Consider the following 20,172-nt stretch of genomic DNA (forward strand, 5'->3'; position numbering starts at 1 on the left):
AAGGTGTAGGTTGCGGTTAGTATTGTTGCAAAAAGTGAAAGTATAAGGGCTCAGGTGTTCAGGTGGGATTATTTATGGTTTCAATAATTGTATCTTTTGAATAGAAGCCCGAGAAAAAGGGAGTTCCTGTAAGGGCAAGATTTCCGATGGTTAAACAGGTAGCTGTCGTTGGTAATATTTTTTGTACGCCCCCCTATTTTTCAGATGTCTTTAAGTTGTGAATAATTGCGCCGGAGCATAATAGTATAGCCTTGAAGAAGGCATGGATTGAGATGTGAAGGAAGGTGAGTTGAGGTTGGTTTAGGCCAATAGTTACTATTATCAGGCCTAGTTGGCTAGAGGTTGAAAAAGCAATAATTTTTTGTTGTTGTTTTGTGTTAGGGCACATAGGGCTGTGAATTGTATGGCGAGTGCTCCTAGGCAGAGGCAAATAGTTAAGGCTGTCTTGTTGTTTTGTAAGATTGGGTGAAGTCGGATTAAAAGGAACACGCCAGCTAAAACCATAGTGCTGGTCCAAATTGGGCAGATTTGCCAGCGGAGGCGAGAATTAGGGCGAAGAGGGGTAGGAGAAGCAGGTTTTTTGTTTGAATGGTTATTTCTTGAATATTTCAAGTTGCTGGGTGTGTAGCAAGTCAGGCGAGGGCTAATATAAGTCCAATATCTCCTACGTGGTTGAAGATAATAGCCTAAAGGGCTGCTGTATTAGCATCAGGGCGGGCAAATCATAATTCCCACACTTTCTCAACCAACGAAAAGTTGAAATATTTTATTGGCTGTGACAAGCATTGATATGGCGAGTAAAAATACTAAGAGGTATTTGAAGTATCGGGATATGTGGGGGTCTGGTGATATATATCAGCGAATTCAAGGATAGATCATGTAACGAATAAACTAATTGGGATAAATGTGAGGGAGTACATGTGTAAGACAAGGTTAATATTAATATCTCTATCGGCAATGTTAGTTCATGTAAAATTGGTTGTTGAGGCTTCTGTGCCATAGTTTATGAAAATAGCTAGGGGGATTAGGCTGACTTTGAATGCCAATTCTACAGTGGTTTTTGCGTAAAGCATGCCTCATCCTATTATGAAAGGAATTGGGTTTATAGTTGTGAGAACAAAGTGTGTTAGGATAAATAGAACTGTTAGCATGGTTGAGTGTAGGAGGAGGTCATGCATTTTTATTTTTACTTGGAGTTGCACCAAGATTTTTGGTACCTAAAACCAATGGATTACTACTTTCCTATAGAAGTAAGAGGTCTAAGGATTTCATCCTTAGTTATTTGAGTTACAGGTAGGTAGCCGTGTTGGTCTGCCATAGTCAAAACAAAATAAAAGAAAAAAAATTCCTTCCAGTAGCACCTTAAAGACCAACTAAGTTAGTTCTAGGTATGAGCTTTCGTGCATGCACACGAAAGCTCATACCTAGAACTAACTTAGTTGGTCTTTAAGGTGCTACTGGAAGGAATTTTTTTTCTTTTATTTTGTTTTAGTTATTTGAGTTAGCAGTTCTAATTGTTTATACAGCTCTTGGGAAACAAGAAGGTAGAACCTTCTATCTCAGTCACAGTCTAGTGTTTTTGGTAAGCTATATTTACAAGTGAATAATCCTGAAATTAGGGTGGGTTTTAGAATTAGAAGTCCTAGGGGTAGCAAATGTAGGACAAGGATAAGATGTTCTCGAGCATGGGTGGGAGGGAGAAGGCGAAATTGATTTGAAATGGCTCCACGCTGGGTTATTAAGAATATGTATCGGGAATAAGTGGCAGTAATGAGGGTTTCAACCCCGGTGATGATGATGGTGGGGGATGATCAGTTAAATAGGGCAGTAATAATTAATAACTCGCCAAGTAGGTTGATTGAGGGGGGCATGGCTGTATTGGTTAAGTTAATGAATAATCATCAAGTTGATATTAATGGGAAGGCAAGTTGTAGACCTCGTACAAGAAGTAACGTTTGGGTGTGCACGCGCTCATAATTAGTGTTTGCTAGAGCAAAGAGGGCTGAGGAAGTTAGGCCATTAGGGTTATGGCTCCGGTCAAGCCTCATGGTGTTTGTATAATAATAGCAGAGGTTACTAGGCCCATATGACTTAGGGATCAGTAGACGATGAGAGCCTTCAGGTCTGCTTGTCGTAGGCAAACTGAGCTAGTTATTACAATACCTCATAGGGCTAAAATTATGATCAGGAATATGAGGGTAGGTGGGTAGGGGTTTAATATGGATGAAATACGAATCAGGCCATATCCTCCTAATTTTAATAAAATTGCGGCTAATACTATTGAACCAGCGACTGGGGCTTTTGTAAGTCAAAGATGTAAACCATATACGGGTAATTTGACTGAAAGGCAGAGTGATCCCGGTGGGGTGCCATCGCAGCTGCGCCCCCGCAAATGGTGTGCCATGCCCCCAGGACATGCACCACGCCCCTGCGGGCAGCGCATCACATCCCTGGGATGCGTGCCACCCCCACCCCCCCAGGACACTGCCACTGCCTGCTGGTTCGGGAATCTCTTTCTCTTGTACAGCGGCACTTCTTTCCATACTACCCCCTCTAAAAAGTGGTGAAGGTCTTATATTTGTTGACAGATGAATTTTGCAGAACATATGCAGCGAAATTGCACTGAAAAAGAGTGATCACATGTTACATTTGAAGGGGGAAAAGCAAATGGCCCAGGGAAGCCATGGCCATATCCTCCGAATCTTCTGACCATATCCCTGTTGCTTTCAGCTCTTAAGTTTAATGACTGGAAGTCCTGGAGTTTGTCCCCACCCCCCAAAATGTTCTAATGTACTTCTTATAATTATTTTCCTCAGTGAGCTATTTGAAGTGAAAGACATCCGGACCATACATCATGTGTTCATTGCTTTCTTCATCATGATCATTCTCAGCAACCTCATAGTAGACTCCATTGATGAAGGAAGGTAGGAAAATATTGAAGGGATCAGCTGGAGGTTTGTTTGTTTTTGTTTTGTTTTAGTGTTGGACTTGAGTCATTTCATACCTGAACCAATGAAAATGTATCTGCATGCAAAGTCTTGGAAGATGTGGAGCCCTCCCAGTACTAACTGAAGGGCTGCAGGCTATGCCACAATAACTACAAGTTTTCCCACATGCGTGTGCTTATCCAAGGGGTCCTGGATCTCTGTAGGGGTTGTATCTGTCTGTATCTCTGTGTTTGCTTTCTTGCTTTAGGGTGTTCTGTGCAGTATAAAACCTTAGGGTGTATACCTAAGTTCAGTATTCGTTTCATAAGATTTATACACTGCCTGATTCTAAAAGGAACCTCAAAGCGGTTTACGAAAGATAAAACAAGAAAATCATGAAAAAAATCACAACCATACTCTAAAACATACAAAACTTAGAATACTAAAAAAGATTAAAAGTACCTCAACTTTCATTATAGAATTCCTTAGCTGTTACTGATTTAACCTGATGGAATATATATTTTAACCCAAGTATATGATTTTAACTTTCTGTGTTGTTTGAATCTCTTTTGAAGGTTGGTGCTGAAGTTTGATCTCCTGGTCTACGCTTTTGGCAAATCTTCTGTCGTTTTTTCCACTTGGCTTTACATGTTCCTGTCCACCCTGACTGTGCCCTATGGGCTCTTCCTGCTGTGGGCCCAGGGCTACCAGGGTTCCTCCCACAAGACAATCCGCTCCGCTTTCTTTGGGGGTCTCCTCATGATCCAAATATTTGCGCTTGGAGTGGTTCCAATTTACATTGTCATTGCCTACCATTTACCACCAGCCTCTGCTGCCATAGTGATCTTTGAGCAGGTGAGTTTCATGTGGAGAGCTAGTTTCTTCTGGATGTAGCTAAAGGTCATTTCACAAAGCTTGAATTAGCAAAATGCTGCTTTATGCCAGGATCTGAGTCCTGTAATTTTGTGTACACATTCTACTTTTGCTTCTGCCTGACTTGGGGCAATATTAATGGTGACAAGTTTTCATTTTTTCCAAGAGATTGAACCTAAGGGTGTTAGAAATGGTCAGATGCAAAAAGAAAAGCACCATAATTCTTAAAGTCTAGTAGGTACTTCTGTTTTCAGATACGCTGATGGTTTAAACCACTAATAACTTGCTGCAAACACCCTCTTTTTGAGCACGGTGATGGAGAGAGAATGGAAGCATTCTTGGAGGATACTGATTCTCTCAACTTCTGCATTCTGGGAGCTGACCTGGCTTGAGACTGAATCTGCTTTGGTCTCACCTTCATCAAAAGAGGGGCAGAGGAGCTTTTGATGCTATTGACCATGGTATCCTGCTGGACCATCTCTCACTTAATTGTAAGACGTCAAATACATTTTATCTGTTATTCCACTCCTTTAGGTGCGCCTGCTGATGAAAGGCTACTCTTTCATTAGGGAAAATACTTCTCGAATACTTTCCTTTACGCCACAGAAGACAAGTGAGTGACTGTTTCCTACAATAATTGTACAGCTGTGGGGATGAAGGCACCCTCCCTTCTTCCTGTTCTGAGAGTTGGGTTCTGTGACATGGAGACAATTCAAAGACCTGTTCTAGTTCAGAAGAATGTGTGTATGGGCTTCCCCATGTTTTGCAAGATTACCAATACCATGCAACTTGTCAGTCTTCTAATGCTTATTGGAATAGGAGTACACATCTTGCAAAGGAAATAAGAGAATCCTGGGTTTAGTGGAACAGGGGAAAGTGCTCTGACAGTAGGGGGAGGGAAGGTGCTAAACCTGGGGTGGACTAGAGATGAGGGGCTTGTCACAGACTTGCCTTACTCATTGTAAAAAAAAAAAAGTAGAATAATAATGACATACAAACCATCTCATTGGACTGAGAAATTGTATAAATTTATTACTGCTAAACTCAAGCATTAATGAACAGTTTGAGACCCATAGAAAATAGAATGGAACCCTGTGGGTTTATTTTTTAGTGTGTGGCATTATCTGGTACTGAACGACTCTCTCCCTTCTGCTTTTTCAGACACCGTCCAAGTTCCTAAAGTTTCCCAGTACTTGTATTTCCTCTTTGCTCCCACCCTTATTTACAGAGACGCCTATCCCCGGTAATGTCTATGTAGTTGCTCCATTGTGACTTGGCAATTCTTATAGCCATTGTGATGGTGAGGTTGGACTGGATGCATGCTTCATAATGGAGGGCATAACACACAGGTTGGGAACCTCAGGCCCAGGGGGCAGGTGCAGTCCTCTGCAGTGGCGTAGCATGGTGGGGTCACAGGCACAGTTGCCCTGAGCACAAAATTGTTATGGATGCAAAAGTTTAACACTTGGGGCAGCCTCAATATAACTGCACATTCTGTCGCTGGGCTCCATTGAAAACAGCTTCTCCATGCGAACCAGGAGTGACCTCTCCAGACCATAGAATGACTCTTCTTATGTCTCCTGGGAGATACGGATAGTATTAGGCAGTTGAATGTGTTTCCCTCCCTCCCACCCAACCTCTCCGCACAGCCCCAGGCAACCCACACTACACCACTGGCCTCTGAGCCTCTCTATCTATTGCACTACCCACTTTTGCCTCTGACGCTACCCACTGCTGGGTCTCTAACTTAATTCATGGTCCTGAATTTCAGTGAGTCTTCTCTGAGTAAAGGTTAGTTGAAGACAACCATTTGTTTCTCTGAATTTTCCTGGAGCAGGCCTAGTAGGATCCAAAATGCATTGGTTCAATGCATATCTCTTTTGAGCACACCAGAGCTTTTTGCTTCTGGTTCCAATGACAGGTGCTGAGTCTGACCATTTTGGCTTTAAGACATTCTACACGTCATGGGTTTTGATGGGTTTTTTATATATAAGGTTCTAGAGTTCCTTTGTAGAAGTTGCTATGTTATACAGGGTTATCTTTCTATTTTTCATGGTATTCCACATTCTGCAGTCTGTATATCCTACTGCCCTCAGCTACTCCTTTCCTTCTTTATGCAAAATAATGAAATGTTAAAAAAATAATAGTGCAGCTGCACATTTAGTAAAGCATGCCATTTGAGCAAAATCATAACTAGCAAACAGACTTTCTTACTTTAAATATTTGCTGTTCTGGAATAGAAATTGGATTGTGTTTACTGCAGACTACATCAGCTTTGCTGTTATTTTTTTATTGCACTTATTAGTTGCTTTTATCATGGAAAGTAACTCAAAGTGATTTGCTGTCTAGCAGTTGTTTGTAAAATTATCGCAAATTGGGTTTCAGTTGATGCCAAGCAAATTCTTATCTTGATTTAGGTGTAATGACTGTGATTTCCTTTTCTTTTCAGAACTCCTACAATAAGATGGAGCTATGTAGCTGCCAAGTTTGCACAGGTTAGATATTTCTGTTCCTTTGGGGATTTCTGTGTTTCAGCAGATAATTATACAGCCTTGAAAGCTGATAAGAGTTACTGGTTCATAAAAATATGTACTAGCCTACCGGAGTGCACAAGTCTGTATTAGTTATTTTTATTTTGGCATTAAAAAAATAGAGACAATGCTTTCTGAAGCTTTCATGCCTGTTCACCTGGAATTGCACCCTATTCCCTCAGATTTGGATCACTGAATGAATAATTACCCCTAAACTAATGACAAACACACCTTCCCATTGTAAGATAAATAAAACAGTTTCACTTCTCAGGATACAATAGTACTAAACGACAAGCCTTCCTAAACCGACTTTTAACCAATGCCTGTGTGCTAGTCCTCTTATCATCTGTAAACATTTTCCAGAGTTTAGGAAATTATGAACAGTGCAGCAATCTGTATAAGTGTATTTTTATTTTGCCGAGTGGAGCAGATCAGCTAATTTCAAGCACAGCCGTATTTCTCAAATGGAGATGTAGTCCTTCCCTGGGCTGGGCTAGCCGTGCAGTGTCACAGATCCTAAAAGTTCAAAGGACAGTCTTGGATAAAAAGACTACACTACTCTACTCTACTCGTGGGACCTGCTCCTTGCAGGACAATGAAACCGCTACCATGGCAGCTGCTGTCGGTAAAGCAGATGTTCCACCTGGGCCCCTCCACATATACACATGCCAGCAGCGCACCTACCCAGGCCTCCCAACTGCTGGCATAGTAATTCTGCACATGGTGGAGCCCACGTGGAATGCCGTTTATCTGAAAGAAGCACGGACTATCGTAGTGGCACTGAAACCTTTGGTCAGCTGTTGCCTATGGCTGCATACACACCGGACATTCAAAGCACCTGGCTCCTCCCACAAAGAATCTTGGGAACTGCAGTTTATTAAGGGTGCTGGGAATTAGAGCTCGGGGGGGGGGGTTAAAGTGCATGTCTAAGGATTCTTTGGGGAATGTCATGTGCGTTAAATGTATGATCTTTACTCAGCTTAGATCTGTGCATATTGGTAACTGAGATCAGCTTTCTCTTTTACGGATTCCTCCTGTGCTATTATAATTAGGGGCTTTTGTTTTTACTCCTCTCTAGGCCCTTGCGTCACTCTTCTATTTGCACTATATACGTGAACTATACATCCTTCCTGCATATCAGAAATATGACCGAGAGCACTTCAATGTACGAGGGCTGGCCCTTTGCATCTTGCACACCATGCTTCCAAGTGAGTGCTCTTGGGTATCACCCTGGCCCCTTTTAATTCTGGGATTTTTCTAGGCAACAAATAAATAACCAGATACAGTGATGATACTGGCAACAACTGGCAGTGTATGGCCTGTTGGATATATGATCTTAGCTTTGTGGTTCCCTGACTTGTAGGGTTCCTGAAAACCTTTTACTGGGGCAACAGCTTAAGCTGAGCGTGAATCTCACTGTTCTGAGAGAGAACATGGGAAGTTGCCTTACCCTGATCAGACCACTGGCCCTTCTAGCTCGGGGTCGTCCACACTGACCAGGAGTGATCTCCAGGGTTTCCAGACAGGGAACTTTTCCTGGCTCTACCTGGAGAGGCTGCAGATTGACCTTTTGCATGCGCTCACTACCACTGAGCTACTGCTCTTCTCTCTGAACACCTTTTGCAGTATGTTCCTTAGTAACATCAGTCCTGGTAGACTGGAGAAGGTGCGATCCTGCTTCACCCAACTCTGCTTTTTAGTCTTGTGTTGGGGATGCAAGCAGTTGTTAGTTTCTGGACTCAGTTCAAAGTGCTGGTTTTGACCTATAAATCCTCATGCGGCTCAGGACCCCAACACCAGAAGGGCTTCCTCTCTCCTGGTGAACCAGCCTGGTCACTGCATAAATATCTTAGGGAGGAGTGGAGGGTGGAACATGGAAACGGACTCTTTTAGCGGTGGCTCCCTGCTTGTAGAATGCGGTCCCCAGGGAAGAGTGCCTGGCTCCATCATTGTCTGTTTTAGATGCCAGTCAAAAAAAAAACAATGGTTCCTAATGGGAGAGTAATCAGTTATTTACATGGTCATTGTCAAGGGAGGGGCCAAAATCACTCCCCAGGTTCGTCCCATGAAGGGCATTCAATAAGAAATTCAACCAAGGATTCCAGCAAGACAGTACCCTTTTATTAACTTTACTGCAGTCAAGGACAGTCCCCTAAAATGGTGGGTACTGTACTGATCACAGGTTTCAATACACTTTTATATTCTTTCACATACAGTTTACATCATGCTAAATATATAACGAGTTCTACGTTGACCATTATGCATTAGCGATGACATGACATCCTCATGCTCTGGTCATGACCTCCATGCTGTGGTCAATACCCCCTTACAAGTCATCACTTAGTACAACAAACTAACCTCAGACCAGAACAGCCAAGTCAAACAATAAACAGATGACACAAAAGTAAATCTTTAACTCAAACAGCAGATTCTTTACGCTTGGTTCTAGTCTATATAGTCTGATATTAGTAAAGGACTTTATATACCTTCTATTTATATATGCAGGTATATAAAGGTTCAAGCTAACTAATACTTTACCAAGTATGACTAAAGCAACAGAATTATCTAAAACATTAACAATTTTTTAAATAATACTTTTATTAAATTTCTGAACATTTTACACATAACATTCCAACCCATTTTCTGTGATGTTTTCCTTATCCCCCCTCCCTTTGCTGCAGCCTATTGTCACTCATTTATCATAATCATAACACAATAGTCTCTAATTTTTTCTGTTGCTCTTAGCTGAAAACCTAGCTGTAGTTGCATACATAAACAACTTAACCATCCTTTTTGGGAATTTCTAACCATATAATCCCTGACAGAAAGGCTCCAGTGTTTGTTTGCTTGTTTGTTTTTGGTAAACTCCTTTTTTATCTTTTAAATTCCTCATGGAGTCCCCCCCACCCCGAGAGATGGGAAAGTCTGCTTGCTCAGTTCGTGGCCTGAAAAGAGAAGCACAACATTATACGTCTTCTATTTATATATATAAAGGTTCAAGCTAACTAATACTTTAGCAAATATGACCAAAGCAACTAAAATACATAGCTTTACATTTACACATTAACAATCTTTAATGATCTTTATTGCTAGGCCTATTTCTTATCCTTGCTAGCTTATCTGCTACCATTTGTCCCTCACAGAGATTTTGCAGTACAGTATATGTGGCATAAGATCAACAAACCTTTGCCCAACACTGTACAGTGGTGCCCCGCAAGACGAACGCCTCGCAAGACGGAAAACCCGCTAGACAAAGAGCCTCACGGAACGGATTAATTTCGTCTTGCGAGGCACCACTGTATTAGCAAATGGTCAAGAGCAAACATCCTCAGATATTGTCCTAAGCAAGGTCAATCAATACTTTCATTGCTTCTATTTCAAGTGTTTGCTATTCTAGAGCCTTTATGGAAACTTGGGGAGCAATACAGAGGGGGGAGGGCAAGCCATTTCCCCCTCCACATGAATGAAATGAATTAGCCTGAAATACATGTTTTCTTCATTGCTCCACAGATGTATTGTCGACATTAATCTTTTATTATTTACTCTTTCACTGCTGGCTGAATGCTTTTGCTGAGATGCTGCGCTTTGGTGACAGAATGTTCTACAAGGTAACTGATGTGCAAGGCTCATGATATCTCTCTCTCACACACACGCACAAAACACAACATGCAAAGAAGTATTTGCTATCAGTTTTAGAGTGTACCTTGGTTCGTGGAACGCTCCATTTGATAGAAATGTTGTGTGTGTGTGTGTGTGTGTGTGTGTGTGTGTCATTTTGCCATTGATGAGGTTCCTCCTGCCTAGAGAGGCCGATCAGATACCATCAGTTTTCTGGACAACCTGTTAATACATTCCTTTACCTCTGGTGAAAAAGGGAACCTGTGCCTTTTTTCTGTTGACATTCCTGATTCAAAAGCATTTGTTGCTATGTGTTGTGTTACTGGGCTTTTTGGATAGAATTTTAACCTTGTTGTGACTTTTAAACAAATGTAAATAGATTTGGGTATGGCGTCATGGAAGAAAAGTATGTCCACCCTATAAATTATTTAGCAGAACTCACCTGCAGCCTTCCTTTAGTGTTGGCATATACTGGCACCTTTATTTTATTTTTTATATAAAAAAATTATTGATTTTCACAAAATTATAAACAAAACAAATAAACAAATAAACATGGATCATAATCTTATTAAAATTACACTTATTAACATTGTTTTAAAATTAAACATATTGATTCATCACTTAACTTATATGAAATCCTAAGCCAATTAAATATCTGCAAGCTATTTCTAATGAATTTAATTTTATATATTTAACTAAATAATCATTAAATTTTGTCCATTCTTCCTGATACACCTCCTCCTTCTAGTCACGGACTCTTCCAGTTAGGTCGGCTAGCTCCGAAAACTCCTCATCTGCCATTCTTCCACCGTAGGTAATTCTTGCGTTTTCACTTTTTCACTAATAAAATTCGAGTGGCAGTTGTGGCATACAAAAATAATTTAACATCTTTCTTGGGCAATTCCAAACCTGTTATTCCAAGAAGAAAGGCCTCTGGTTTCTTTATAAATGTATATTTCAACATTTTTTTCCAATTCATTATAAATCTTTTCCCAGAAGTCTTTCACCTTGGGGCAGGTCCACCACATGTGATAAAAACTTCCTTCTTTTTCTTTGCATTTCCAACATAAATTATCACAATTATGATATATCTTTGCTAATTTAACAGGGGTCAATTACCATCTACACATCATTTTCATTATATTCTCCTTTAACATTGTACATGCAGTGAACTTAACCCCTTTCTTCCACAATCTTTCCCAATCCTCAAACATTATGTTATGTCCTACACCTCTTGCCCAATCTATCATTACTGATTTAACTTGTTCATCCTTTGTATGCCACTCCAACAGTAACTTATACATTTTAGACAGATTTTTTTTCAGATAAATTTTTATTATTTTCTTCATATAATCTTTTCCCAAAAATTCTAATTATCACAATATAGTACCTTTGACAAAGTGGTAAGGACCTAACAGAAGCAGAAGACATCAAGAAGAGGTGGCAAGAATACACAGGAATTATACCAGAAAGATATGGATGGCTCGTACACCCCAGATAGTGTGGTTGCTGACCTTGAGCCAGACATCCTGGAGAGTGAAGTCAAATGGGCCTTAGAAAGCACTGCAAATAACAAGGCCAGTGGAAGTGATGGTATTTGATGGTATTCCAGCTGAACTATTTAAAATTTTAAAAGATGACGCTGTTAAGGTGCTACACTCAATATGCCAGCAAGTTTGGAAAACTCAGCAGTGGCCAGAGGATCGGAGAAGATCAGTCTACATCCCAATCCCAAAGGAGGGCAGTGCCAAAGAATGCTCCAAGTACCGCACAATTGCACTCATTTCACACGCTAGCAAGGTTATGCTTAAAATTCTACAAGGAAGACTCAAGCAGTATGTGGACCGAGAACTCCCAGAAGTGCAAGCTGGATTTAGAAGAGGCAGAGGAACCAGAGACCAAATTGCAAATATGCGCTGGATTATGGAGAAAGCTAAAGAGTTCCAGAAAAACATCTACTTCTGCTTCATTGACTATGCAAAAGCCTTTGACTGTGTCGACCACAGCAAACTATGGCAAGTTCTTAAAGAAATGGGAGTGCCTGATCACCTCATCTGTCTCCTGAGAAATCTCTATGTGGGACAAGAAGCTACAGTTAGAACTGGATATGGAACAACTGATTGGTTCAAAATTGGGAAAGGAGTACAGCAAGGCTGTATATTGTCCCCCTGCTTATTTAACTTATATGCAGAATTTATCATGCGAAAGGCTGGGCTGGATGAATCCCAAGCCGGAATTAAGATCGCCAGAAGAAATATCAACAACCTCAGATATGCAGATGACACAACCTTGATGGCAGAAAGTGAGGAGGAATTAAAGAGCCTTTTAATGAGGGTGAAAGAGGAGAGCGCAAAATATGGTCTGAAGCTCAGCATCAAAAAAACGAAGATCATGGCCACTGGTCCCATCACCTCCTGGCAAATAGAAGGGGAAGAAATGGAGGCAGTGAGAGATTTTACTTTCTTGGGCTCCATGATCACTGCAGATGGTGACAGCAGCCGCAAAATTAAAAGACGCCTGTTTCTTGGGAGAAAAGCAATGACAAACCTAGACAGCATCTTAAAAAGTAGAGACATCACCTTGCCAACAAAGGTCCATATAGTAAAAGCTATGGTTTTCCCAGTAGTGATGTATGGAAGTGAAAGCTGGACCATAAAGAAGGCTGATCGCCAAAGAATTCATGCTTTTGAATTATGGCACTGAAGAAGACTCTTGAGAGTCCCATGGACTGCAAGACGATCAACCCTCTCCATTCTGAAGGAAATCAGCCCTGAGTGCTCACTGGAAGGACAGATTGTGAAGCTGAGGCTCCAATACTCTGGCCACCTCATGAGAAGAGAAGACTCCCTGGAAAAGACCCGGATGCTGGGAAAGATGGAGGGCACAAGGAGAAGGGGACGACAGAGGATGTGATAGTTGGATAGTGTTATTGAAGCTACCAGCATGAGTTTGACCGAACTGCGGGAGGCAGTGGAAGACAGAAGTGCCTGGCGTGCTCTGGTCCATGGGGTCATGATGAGTCGGACACGACTAAACGACTAAACAACAAAGTCCCTTTGACTCCGCCGAGTCTTGACTTCCCTCTCTCCTGGTAGCTGGTATATACATCACATTCTTATCGCGTATATTATTCTCGTATCTCTGCTATTTTACATTGAAGGTATTATTCCAGCATTTTAGACAGATTTTTTAACTTTAGATTCCAGCAACTCCATCTCCAACTTGGATTTTTCAGAAGCAAAACCATTTTTCTTATCTAGTTTATACAATTCATTAATCTGGAGGTAGTGTAGCCAATTTAACTTATCTTTAACTTGATCAAATGGTTTTAGTTTGTATCCTTCATTATCCTCCAATAATAAATATGAGTATCTCAACCATTTGATTTCCATGTTTAACTTTTTCTGGGCCTTCGCCTCCATTGGTGAAAGCCATCTGGGCGTCTTCCTTTCTAAAAGATCTTTGTATTTTATCCAAACATTGTACAAGGATCTATACATCATTTTCATTATATTTTCCTTTATACTGGCACCTTTAAACGTCCGCAATAGTGTTGCTATATTCCTTTTGGCACCTGCTAAAAACATTTTGCATATCCGGACATGTAGAAATTGAAATGTGTCTTAATATGTTTTAGCTTATCTGCTGATTTTATCTGATGTTTTAAACTTTTATTGGCAATTTTAATGCCTTATGTATAATGCTCAGAGGTTCTGCTGATTTTATCTGATGTTTTAAACTTTTATTGGCAATTTTAATGCCTTATGTATAATGCTCAGAGGTTCTGCTGATTTTATCTGATGTTTTAAACTGTTATTCGAATTTTAATGCCTTATGTATAGTGCTCAGAGGTTCTATTTGTAGTCAAGCAGTATATATATACATGTTGTTAAATAAATGAATAATTCCAAGGGATCATACAAATGTATGTTCTGATCCTGCTCCTGCTTCCACTTGGGGCCATTAATGATTAGTTTGAGCAGTTTAGAGGACAGTGATAGAAAAGGCCTCTGAATTTCAACTACCTTCTATATCTCTCTTTTCTGAATGTGGTTTGCAGGTTGCCCCCCCCCCACATTGAATTACTGTTCATGTAGAGAAAATGTCACATTTGATTTAGCTCTGATCATTTTGGATCTGAGCCTTGGAGACCTAGTATAGCTACAAATACTGGGACACCAGTGACTTATTCTCAGGGTGGCTGTTTGGGAAGGAGGAGGTTAGGATTTAATGCCTGCAAATGAGCTCGTGGGGAATTTCAGTTATACATTGCAACAGTACACCAGATGTTCATAGAGATTGTATTGCCAATTGCTCTGTCACGGCTAAAAATTGGCCGCTGTTTCTTTAATGCTTAAAAAAGCTGGGTCAGCATGAGTCAGCGGCCTGCACCGAGTTGTATATAGAGAGTGAGAAATGTTAGTTTGGTGTTGGGTTGGTTGGTTGGTTAGTGAAAGCTGGTAGTGTTGATGTGTGTACAGTTGGTCAGTCGCTTACTGTCTGTAAGCTGTTTGATTAAAGCAGGGTATAGTGTTAAGTTCACGCAGGATGGTTGTCTGATAAAGAATGGAACTCAGGTATGTGGCCACGCAAAGATGGAAAATGGGTTATATGTAATGCAGGACAAGCCTGTTAAAGCAGCCCAGGTGGTTCAGGATAATTTGCCAGTTCATAAGGGGTGTGTACATGAACTGCACTGGAAACTGGGTCACACAAATTTCCGTGTGCTTTCAGAGATGCAAAAGGTGTGCAAGAACCTAAAAGTAAATAACTGTAACTGTTTCCTAGATTGCAATGTATGTAAAATGGCCAAATCTAAGAGGAAGCCTGTGGCTTCTAAAAGTGACAGAGTATCTAAAGAGGTTTTAGAACTTGTCCATTGTGACGTGATAGGTCCTTTTCCACAGAAGACTGAAGGGTTCATAAATCCAGAAGCTCACATGTCAACTGGAAAAGAGGTTTAAGCTAAAAGCCTTAGGGCCTGTAAGCAATTACTTGGGAGTAGAAGTTACAGATAGGTAGCCGTGTTGGTCTGCCATAGTCAAAACAAAAAAAATTCCTTCCAGTAGCACCTTAAAGACCAACTAAGTTAGTTCTTGGTATGAGCTTTCGTGTGCATGCACACTTCTTCAGATACACTTCTTCACTTCTTCAGATACTTCTTCAGATACACTTCTTCAGATACTTCTTCAGTGTATCTGAAGAAGTGTGCATGCACACGAAAGCTCATACCAAGAACTAACTTAGTTGGTCTTTAAGGTGCTACTGGAAGGAATTTTTTTTGTTGGGAGTAGAAGTAAGGCAGGAAGCTGATGGAAGCTTTCTATTGAGCCAGAAAGAGAAAATTCTTCATTTGATAGAGCAGTTTGGCATGGAAAACTGCAAGCCAGTTCAGACTCCCATGACACCAGATTTCCCAAAGACAGTGTGTGATGATGAATTTGATCAGCCTGAGTTGTATCACTCAAAAATAGGATCACTGTTGTATTTAAGCCAGTGGTCAAGGCCAGACATTGCATGTGCTACAAATGTTCTGAGCCAGCATGTATCTAAACCCAGTACTGCCGATTGGTGTGCTTTGAAAAGGCTTATCAGATATCTAAAGGGGACATTAAATGTATGTTTGAAGATATCTAGTACACAAGACGAAAAACTAGAAGTATCTGTTGATGCGGACTGGGGAAGCTGTGTAGCTATTAGAAAATCTACAAGTGGGATGGTTGTGATGTTTGCCAATTCCATAATTGGATGGAGGTCAAAGAAACAAGGATTTGTTGCGACCTCATCCTGTGAGGCAGAATATGGGAGCCTGTTGCTAGCATGCAATGAAATCATGTGGTTTATAGAGATACTAAAAGATCTAGATTGTAAAGTAGATTTGCCTATCCAAGTGTATGAAGATAGCCAATCGTGCATTGCATTAGTGGGCTCAGAAATAATGAAATCCACATCAAAACATATTGTGTGTACAGTTGGTCAGTCGCTTTTGCAGAAAGACTTTTAAGAATAAAAGCAGAAAGTACTCTGCAAGGATACTTTTCTCGTGGACTCTTTTATGCCGACAGGGGTCCGAGGACCAGGCTGAGGCAACAAAGGGAGGTCAGAACCTTTTTTTGCTTTTTACAAACACTGAAATGCTCTAAAACACTTGAATAGCAGGAATGCACTTGGCACTTTGATCCTGCAGTTTTAAACACTGTCTCTAAGGTCTCTGCTCTTTTTACTTCCCTGACCCTCTCTTGCAGGACTGGTGGAATTCTACATCTTATGCAAGGTATTACCGAACCTGGAATGGGGTGGTGCATGACTGGCTATATTACTATGCATACAGAGATGTCCTTTGGGTAAGCAACCATCTTTTAATGCACCCCCTTGCCTCAGCTCTAAAAGAAAGCCATTTTTTAAATGGAATGGCAGAGATCTTTACATTTCCCCCACAAAATGATTATATTAAAGTTCTAATGTAAATGTGAATTACACAACATGTAAAATACTTAGTCACTTTACCCATACAGAGATCTGACAGAAGGTGGAAAGAGAGAAGCTTGTACTTATGCAGTCTGGTTTGTATCCACTATTTGGGAAGTCACTTTTTTTTTTTTACCAGTCTACCACCAATTTCACCTCTCTATGCCATATCCCACACTGTTCCAGCTCTCACGCTAAGTGTTTGTGGGGCTCCATTGAGTAGGAGGGATCAGCAAAAATGAGCTGCCCTGTCTTGTGCAAGTAGAAGTCCTTTTGACAGAGCAAGGCCACCACTGGAGACAACCCTCCCTGTGCAATAAATGTGAATGGGCAATTTAAGGGTGGTTATCACAAGCTGTTCACTGTTGTTTTTGAAAATTGGATCTCCTCTGATACATTCACCTATCAGAGAGTCACCCTTCCCCTTGTTTGTCTGTGTCTCTCTCTCACCACCAGTTATTTGGGAAGAAATTCAAAGCAGTCGCTATGCTGTCGGTCTTCACTCTTTCTGCTGTTGTGCATGAATACATCCTGGCAATGAGCCTTGGTTTCTTCTATCCAGTATTGTTGTTCTTCTACATGGGTTTTGGAAGTAAGTACCAAATATAACAGGGGATGCGGGTGGCGCTGTGGTCTAAATCACACGGCCTAGGGCTTGCTGATCAGAAGGTCGGCAGTTCAAATCCCCGCGACGGGGTGAGCTCCCATTGCTCGGTCCCTGCTCCTGCCAACCTAGCCGTTCGAAAGCACATCAAAGTGCAAGTAGATAAATAGGTAAGGTAAACGGCGTTTCCGTGCGCTGCTCTGGTTCGCCAGAAGCGGCTTAGTCAAGCTGGCCACATGACCCGGAAGCTGTATGCCGGCTCCCTCGGCCTATAGAGCAGGATGAGCGCGCAACCCCAGAGTCGTCCGTGACTGGACCTAATGGTCAGGGGTCCCTTTAGTTTACCTTACCAAATATACCTTCCGGCAGCAGCAGTTTATGTAAATTCTGAGGATTAGCTTTTAGTTGCCATCTGTACTTAATGTTCTAAGATGCAAGGGGCTTGTGTTGCAGCCTGCTTTACCATTTGCTCCCTCTAAACCTAGAAGCCTCTCCTGACCCTAGTTAAATCTCCATTCTCTGAGACTGATCATGGCCAGAGTAGGAGGGAGGACTTCCTTGGCTTGGCTGAGGAATAAGTTCTGATAATGCTCCAAACTCTAATATGCGGCTTTCTCAAAGACTTGGGAGATGATCCTTGCTTTGGAGGTCTTCAGCTTGCGACCTGAAAAGAGGTGCCCTTTCCCCCTGCTTGACACTGGCAGTATCAACCATCTGTCATGGTGGACAAGTATCTCTCCTATCATATAGCCAACTTTGTTTCATATGAGTAGGTGGCCCACTGATTTTTCTGTGTGATTTAAAGGGAAAGCCCTTTCTCTTTTCCACTGTAACTCCAAAAAACCGTTGAGAGCCATTTATTTCTATGGAAAGAGGTACAACGTGTCATACTGATACGGACACTTTGCTAACTGGGGATCAAGGAAAGAATGCGGCTGGTGTCCTTAACATGAATTTTGAGTGCATTTTAATTTTCTTTCGTCAGCGTTTTTCAACTTCATTCTCAGCGATCGTCGGAAAGGCCCCATTTGGAATGTGCTCCTGTGGCTTACGCTTGGGCTTGGTATGACTATCATACATTACCTCTACAGCCTGGAATGGAATGCCCATAAGCACTGCCCTTTGAAAAATGTGAGTATCCCACTTGTCATTGGAAATAAGAGGAACAGAGCTGAGCTGCTATTCTGGACTATTCATTCAAGCCCTAAGATGTGAATGTAAAATTCGAAAACCAGATTCTTAGAAGGTTGCATTCTGCCCAGAATAGCTACGGTAGAGGTTTCTTTCTAACAAGAATAACAAGCAGCAGGGTCAGGAAAAAAACCTTTGAAACTTCCTCCATGTCTTTTTATATGAATACTGTAAATTTCTGAGCTAGTTTCTGCCCTTCTGGAGAGGTGAAAGCCAAAGGTTCTCAGAGGATGGAAGGGGGCAGTAAAGAAGGGAGGGAGAGGAAGGTAATGGAAAAGAGTGAAAGGCCTTAGTGGAGCACAGTGGTTTCTTTATTCTACTTGCTGTGTTCTCTGATTCAACTGCCACCTTTGGATCTCCTGGGTTCAAACAGAGAGAATTCACTACATCTTTGCCGCATTTAATATGTAGTGCTAGATCAGCCCATATGCATATGCATAACCCCCTGGGGCTGGTTCTTGGACTGTTGAGGCCTCATAGAAGCTGGAGCCAAGGAGGATTTTAGTTTCAGGATTGCAGACACCTTAGCAATTCTGCTTGACCTGGAAGACCTGCCATTCAGAGAGTTAAAGCGTCTGGGTGAAGCTGACCCAAAGAAAAGCCAATTTGGGGGTCTTACAGGGAAAGGCAAGCCTTTTCCCACCCCCACCCCACTTCTAATTGCCTAGATTGGCTGTTGCAAGTTGGGTGGCCGCCCAGGCTTGAGAGACAGCAAAGGAAAACACTTGGGTTTCATCACTGGCATTTGTTCACATGGCTAACGGATAACTCTACAGAAGTGAAAGTGCCCAGCATTTCCTGACTAACATTACTGTTCCTCTTGTGTTTTATAGCCCACTTTCCTTGACTATGTGAAACCGCGTTCCTGGACTTGCAATCTTAAGGTCTGACACCCTTTGGGATATCCCTCCGCGTCAAGGCCAGAAGATGCTTGTCTTTTAAACAATGGCAACAAGTTGGGCTAGTGTGTTAAAATGACTGCAGACTTTTTAAAGGGAAGCTGTCTTTAGCTATGGCAAAAGTGGGTGGTGTCTGCTACTAAGGGCTGTATCATTCCCATTTTAGTGGCCCATGGTCCAGAAGCCTTGGTGCACACGTGGGACTGTTTTCTATACCAAAAGTGGGTGGTGTCTGCTACTAAGGGCTGTATCATTCCCATTTTAACCAGAACCAGTGTCTTCAGGTGTTCCTGCTCTCTAGCTAAGGACCCAAGCGGACCTGATGCTGTTTATGCAATTAGTTCTTTTGAAAATAAATAGCATCTGTCGAGCCCCAATGTGGATTGGAATTGAGGCATAGGGCTGAGGAGCTTTAACAATAGTCTCCCAGTTTTGATCAGGGGGATCCCCACAGTGCTATGTGGATTAAATTTTTATAAGCAGAGAAATGCTGCCTTTTGCTACATGTCCAGTTTTAAGTTTCTTGCATTCCTCACTGATGATTACTGCAGCGATTTGGAGGGCAAATGCAGTTTGTGTTGAAGAACCTAGAGAGTGTGTTGGCTTGAAATGATCATGCTGCTCCACTGAAAACGCTGGTTTACTTTGTGAGACAGCCTTGGGTGGTGTGCTTAGAGCTACAGAAGAAGGGGCTGTGTCATTGTGAAAAACAATACCCCTATATTGCTGACTGCTCACTGTGTAGTCTATAAACTGGAGCTTTTCTCTCAGCCGCCCTAAAGTGCATTTCTGACATGTTCTAAGAGTGCCGGGGGGGGGGCCTATGTACTAGCGTAGGCACATAGGGGAAATGCAAGGTTTTTTTTGTGTTCTTGAGCTGCTGTCCTTTGTATTGTCCTAAATTTGGTGCCCTAGTAAATTCTAGGTGCTGGCAGCTTTTCTCATGTCATCTAACTGCAGCAAAAAATAAAAAGAAACTTAATTCTGATTTATACTGCAGAAAACAGCTTAATCAGTATTTTGATATGACCCAAGTGTATTGCCATTTAGCTAAGCCATGT

The 20,172-nt window shown here is 41.6% G+C and overlaps 1 protein-coding gene across 1 annotated transcript in view; it reads left to right on the plus strand.

Moving 5' to 3' along the window:
- The window catches only part of LOC307218726 (sterol O-acyltransferase 1-like), a 36,879-nt gene extending 17,692 nt beyond the window's left edge, over nucleotides 1-19,187 (plus strand). Inside the window, exons 6-16 of the mRNA XM_079981500.1 lie at nucleotides 2,817-2,924; nucleotides 3,503-3,782; nucleotides 4,335-4,413; nucleotides 4,962-5,043; nucleotides 6,250-6,295; nucleotides 7,410-7,539; nucleotides 9,842-9,939; nucleotides 16,195-16,293; nucleotides 16,874-17,009; nucleotides 18,007-18,152; nucleotides 19,046-19,187. Of these exons, the coding sequence (XP_079837626.1) occupies nucleotides 2,817-2,924; nucleotides 3,503-3,782; nucleotides 4,335-4,413; nucleotides 4,962-5,043; nucleotides 6,250-6,295; nucleotides 7,410-7,539; nucleotides 9,842-9,939; nucleotides 16,195-16,293; nucleotides 16,874-17,009; nucleotides 18,007-18,152; nucleotides 19,046-19,102 (1,261 nt within the window). The 3' untranslated portion in view covers nucleotides 19,103-19,187. The remainder of the gene's footprint in view (nucleotides 1-2,816; nucleotides 2,925-3,502; nucleotides 3,783-4,334; nucleotides 4,414-4,961; nucleotides 5,044-6,249; nucleotides 6,296-7,409; nucleotides 7,540-9,841; nucleotides 9,940-16,194; nucleotides 16,294-16,873; nucleotides 17,010-18,006; nucleotides 18,153-19,045) is intronic.
- Nucleotides 19,188-20,172: the final 985 nt, after the last annotated feature.

The sequence above is a fragment of the Podarcis cretensis genome (genome assembly GCF_951804945.1).
Source record: "Podarcis cretensis genome assembly, chromosome: 6".
NCBI classification, from domain to species: Eukaryota; Metazoa; Chordata; class Lepidosauria; order Squamata; family Lacertidae; genus Podarcis; species Podarcis cretensis.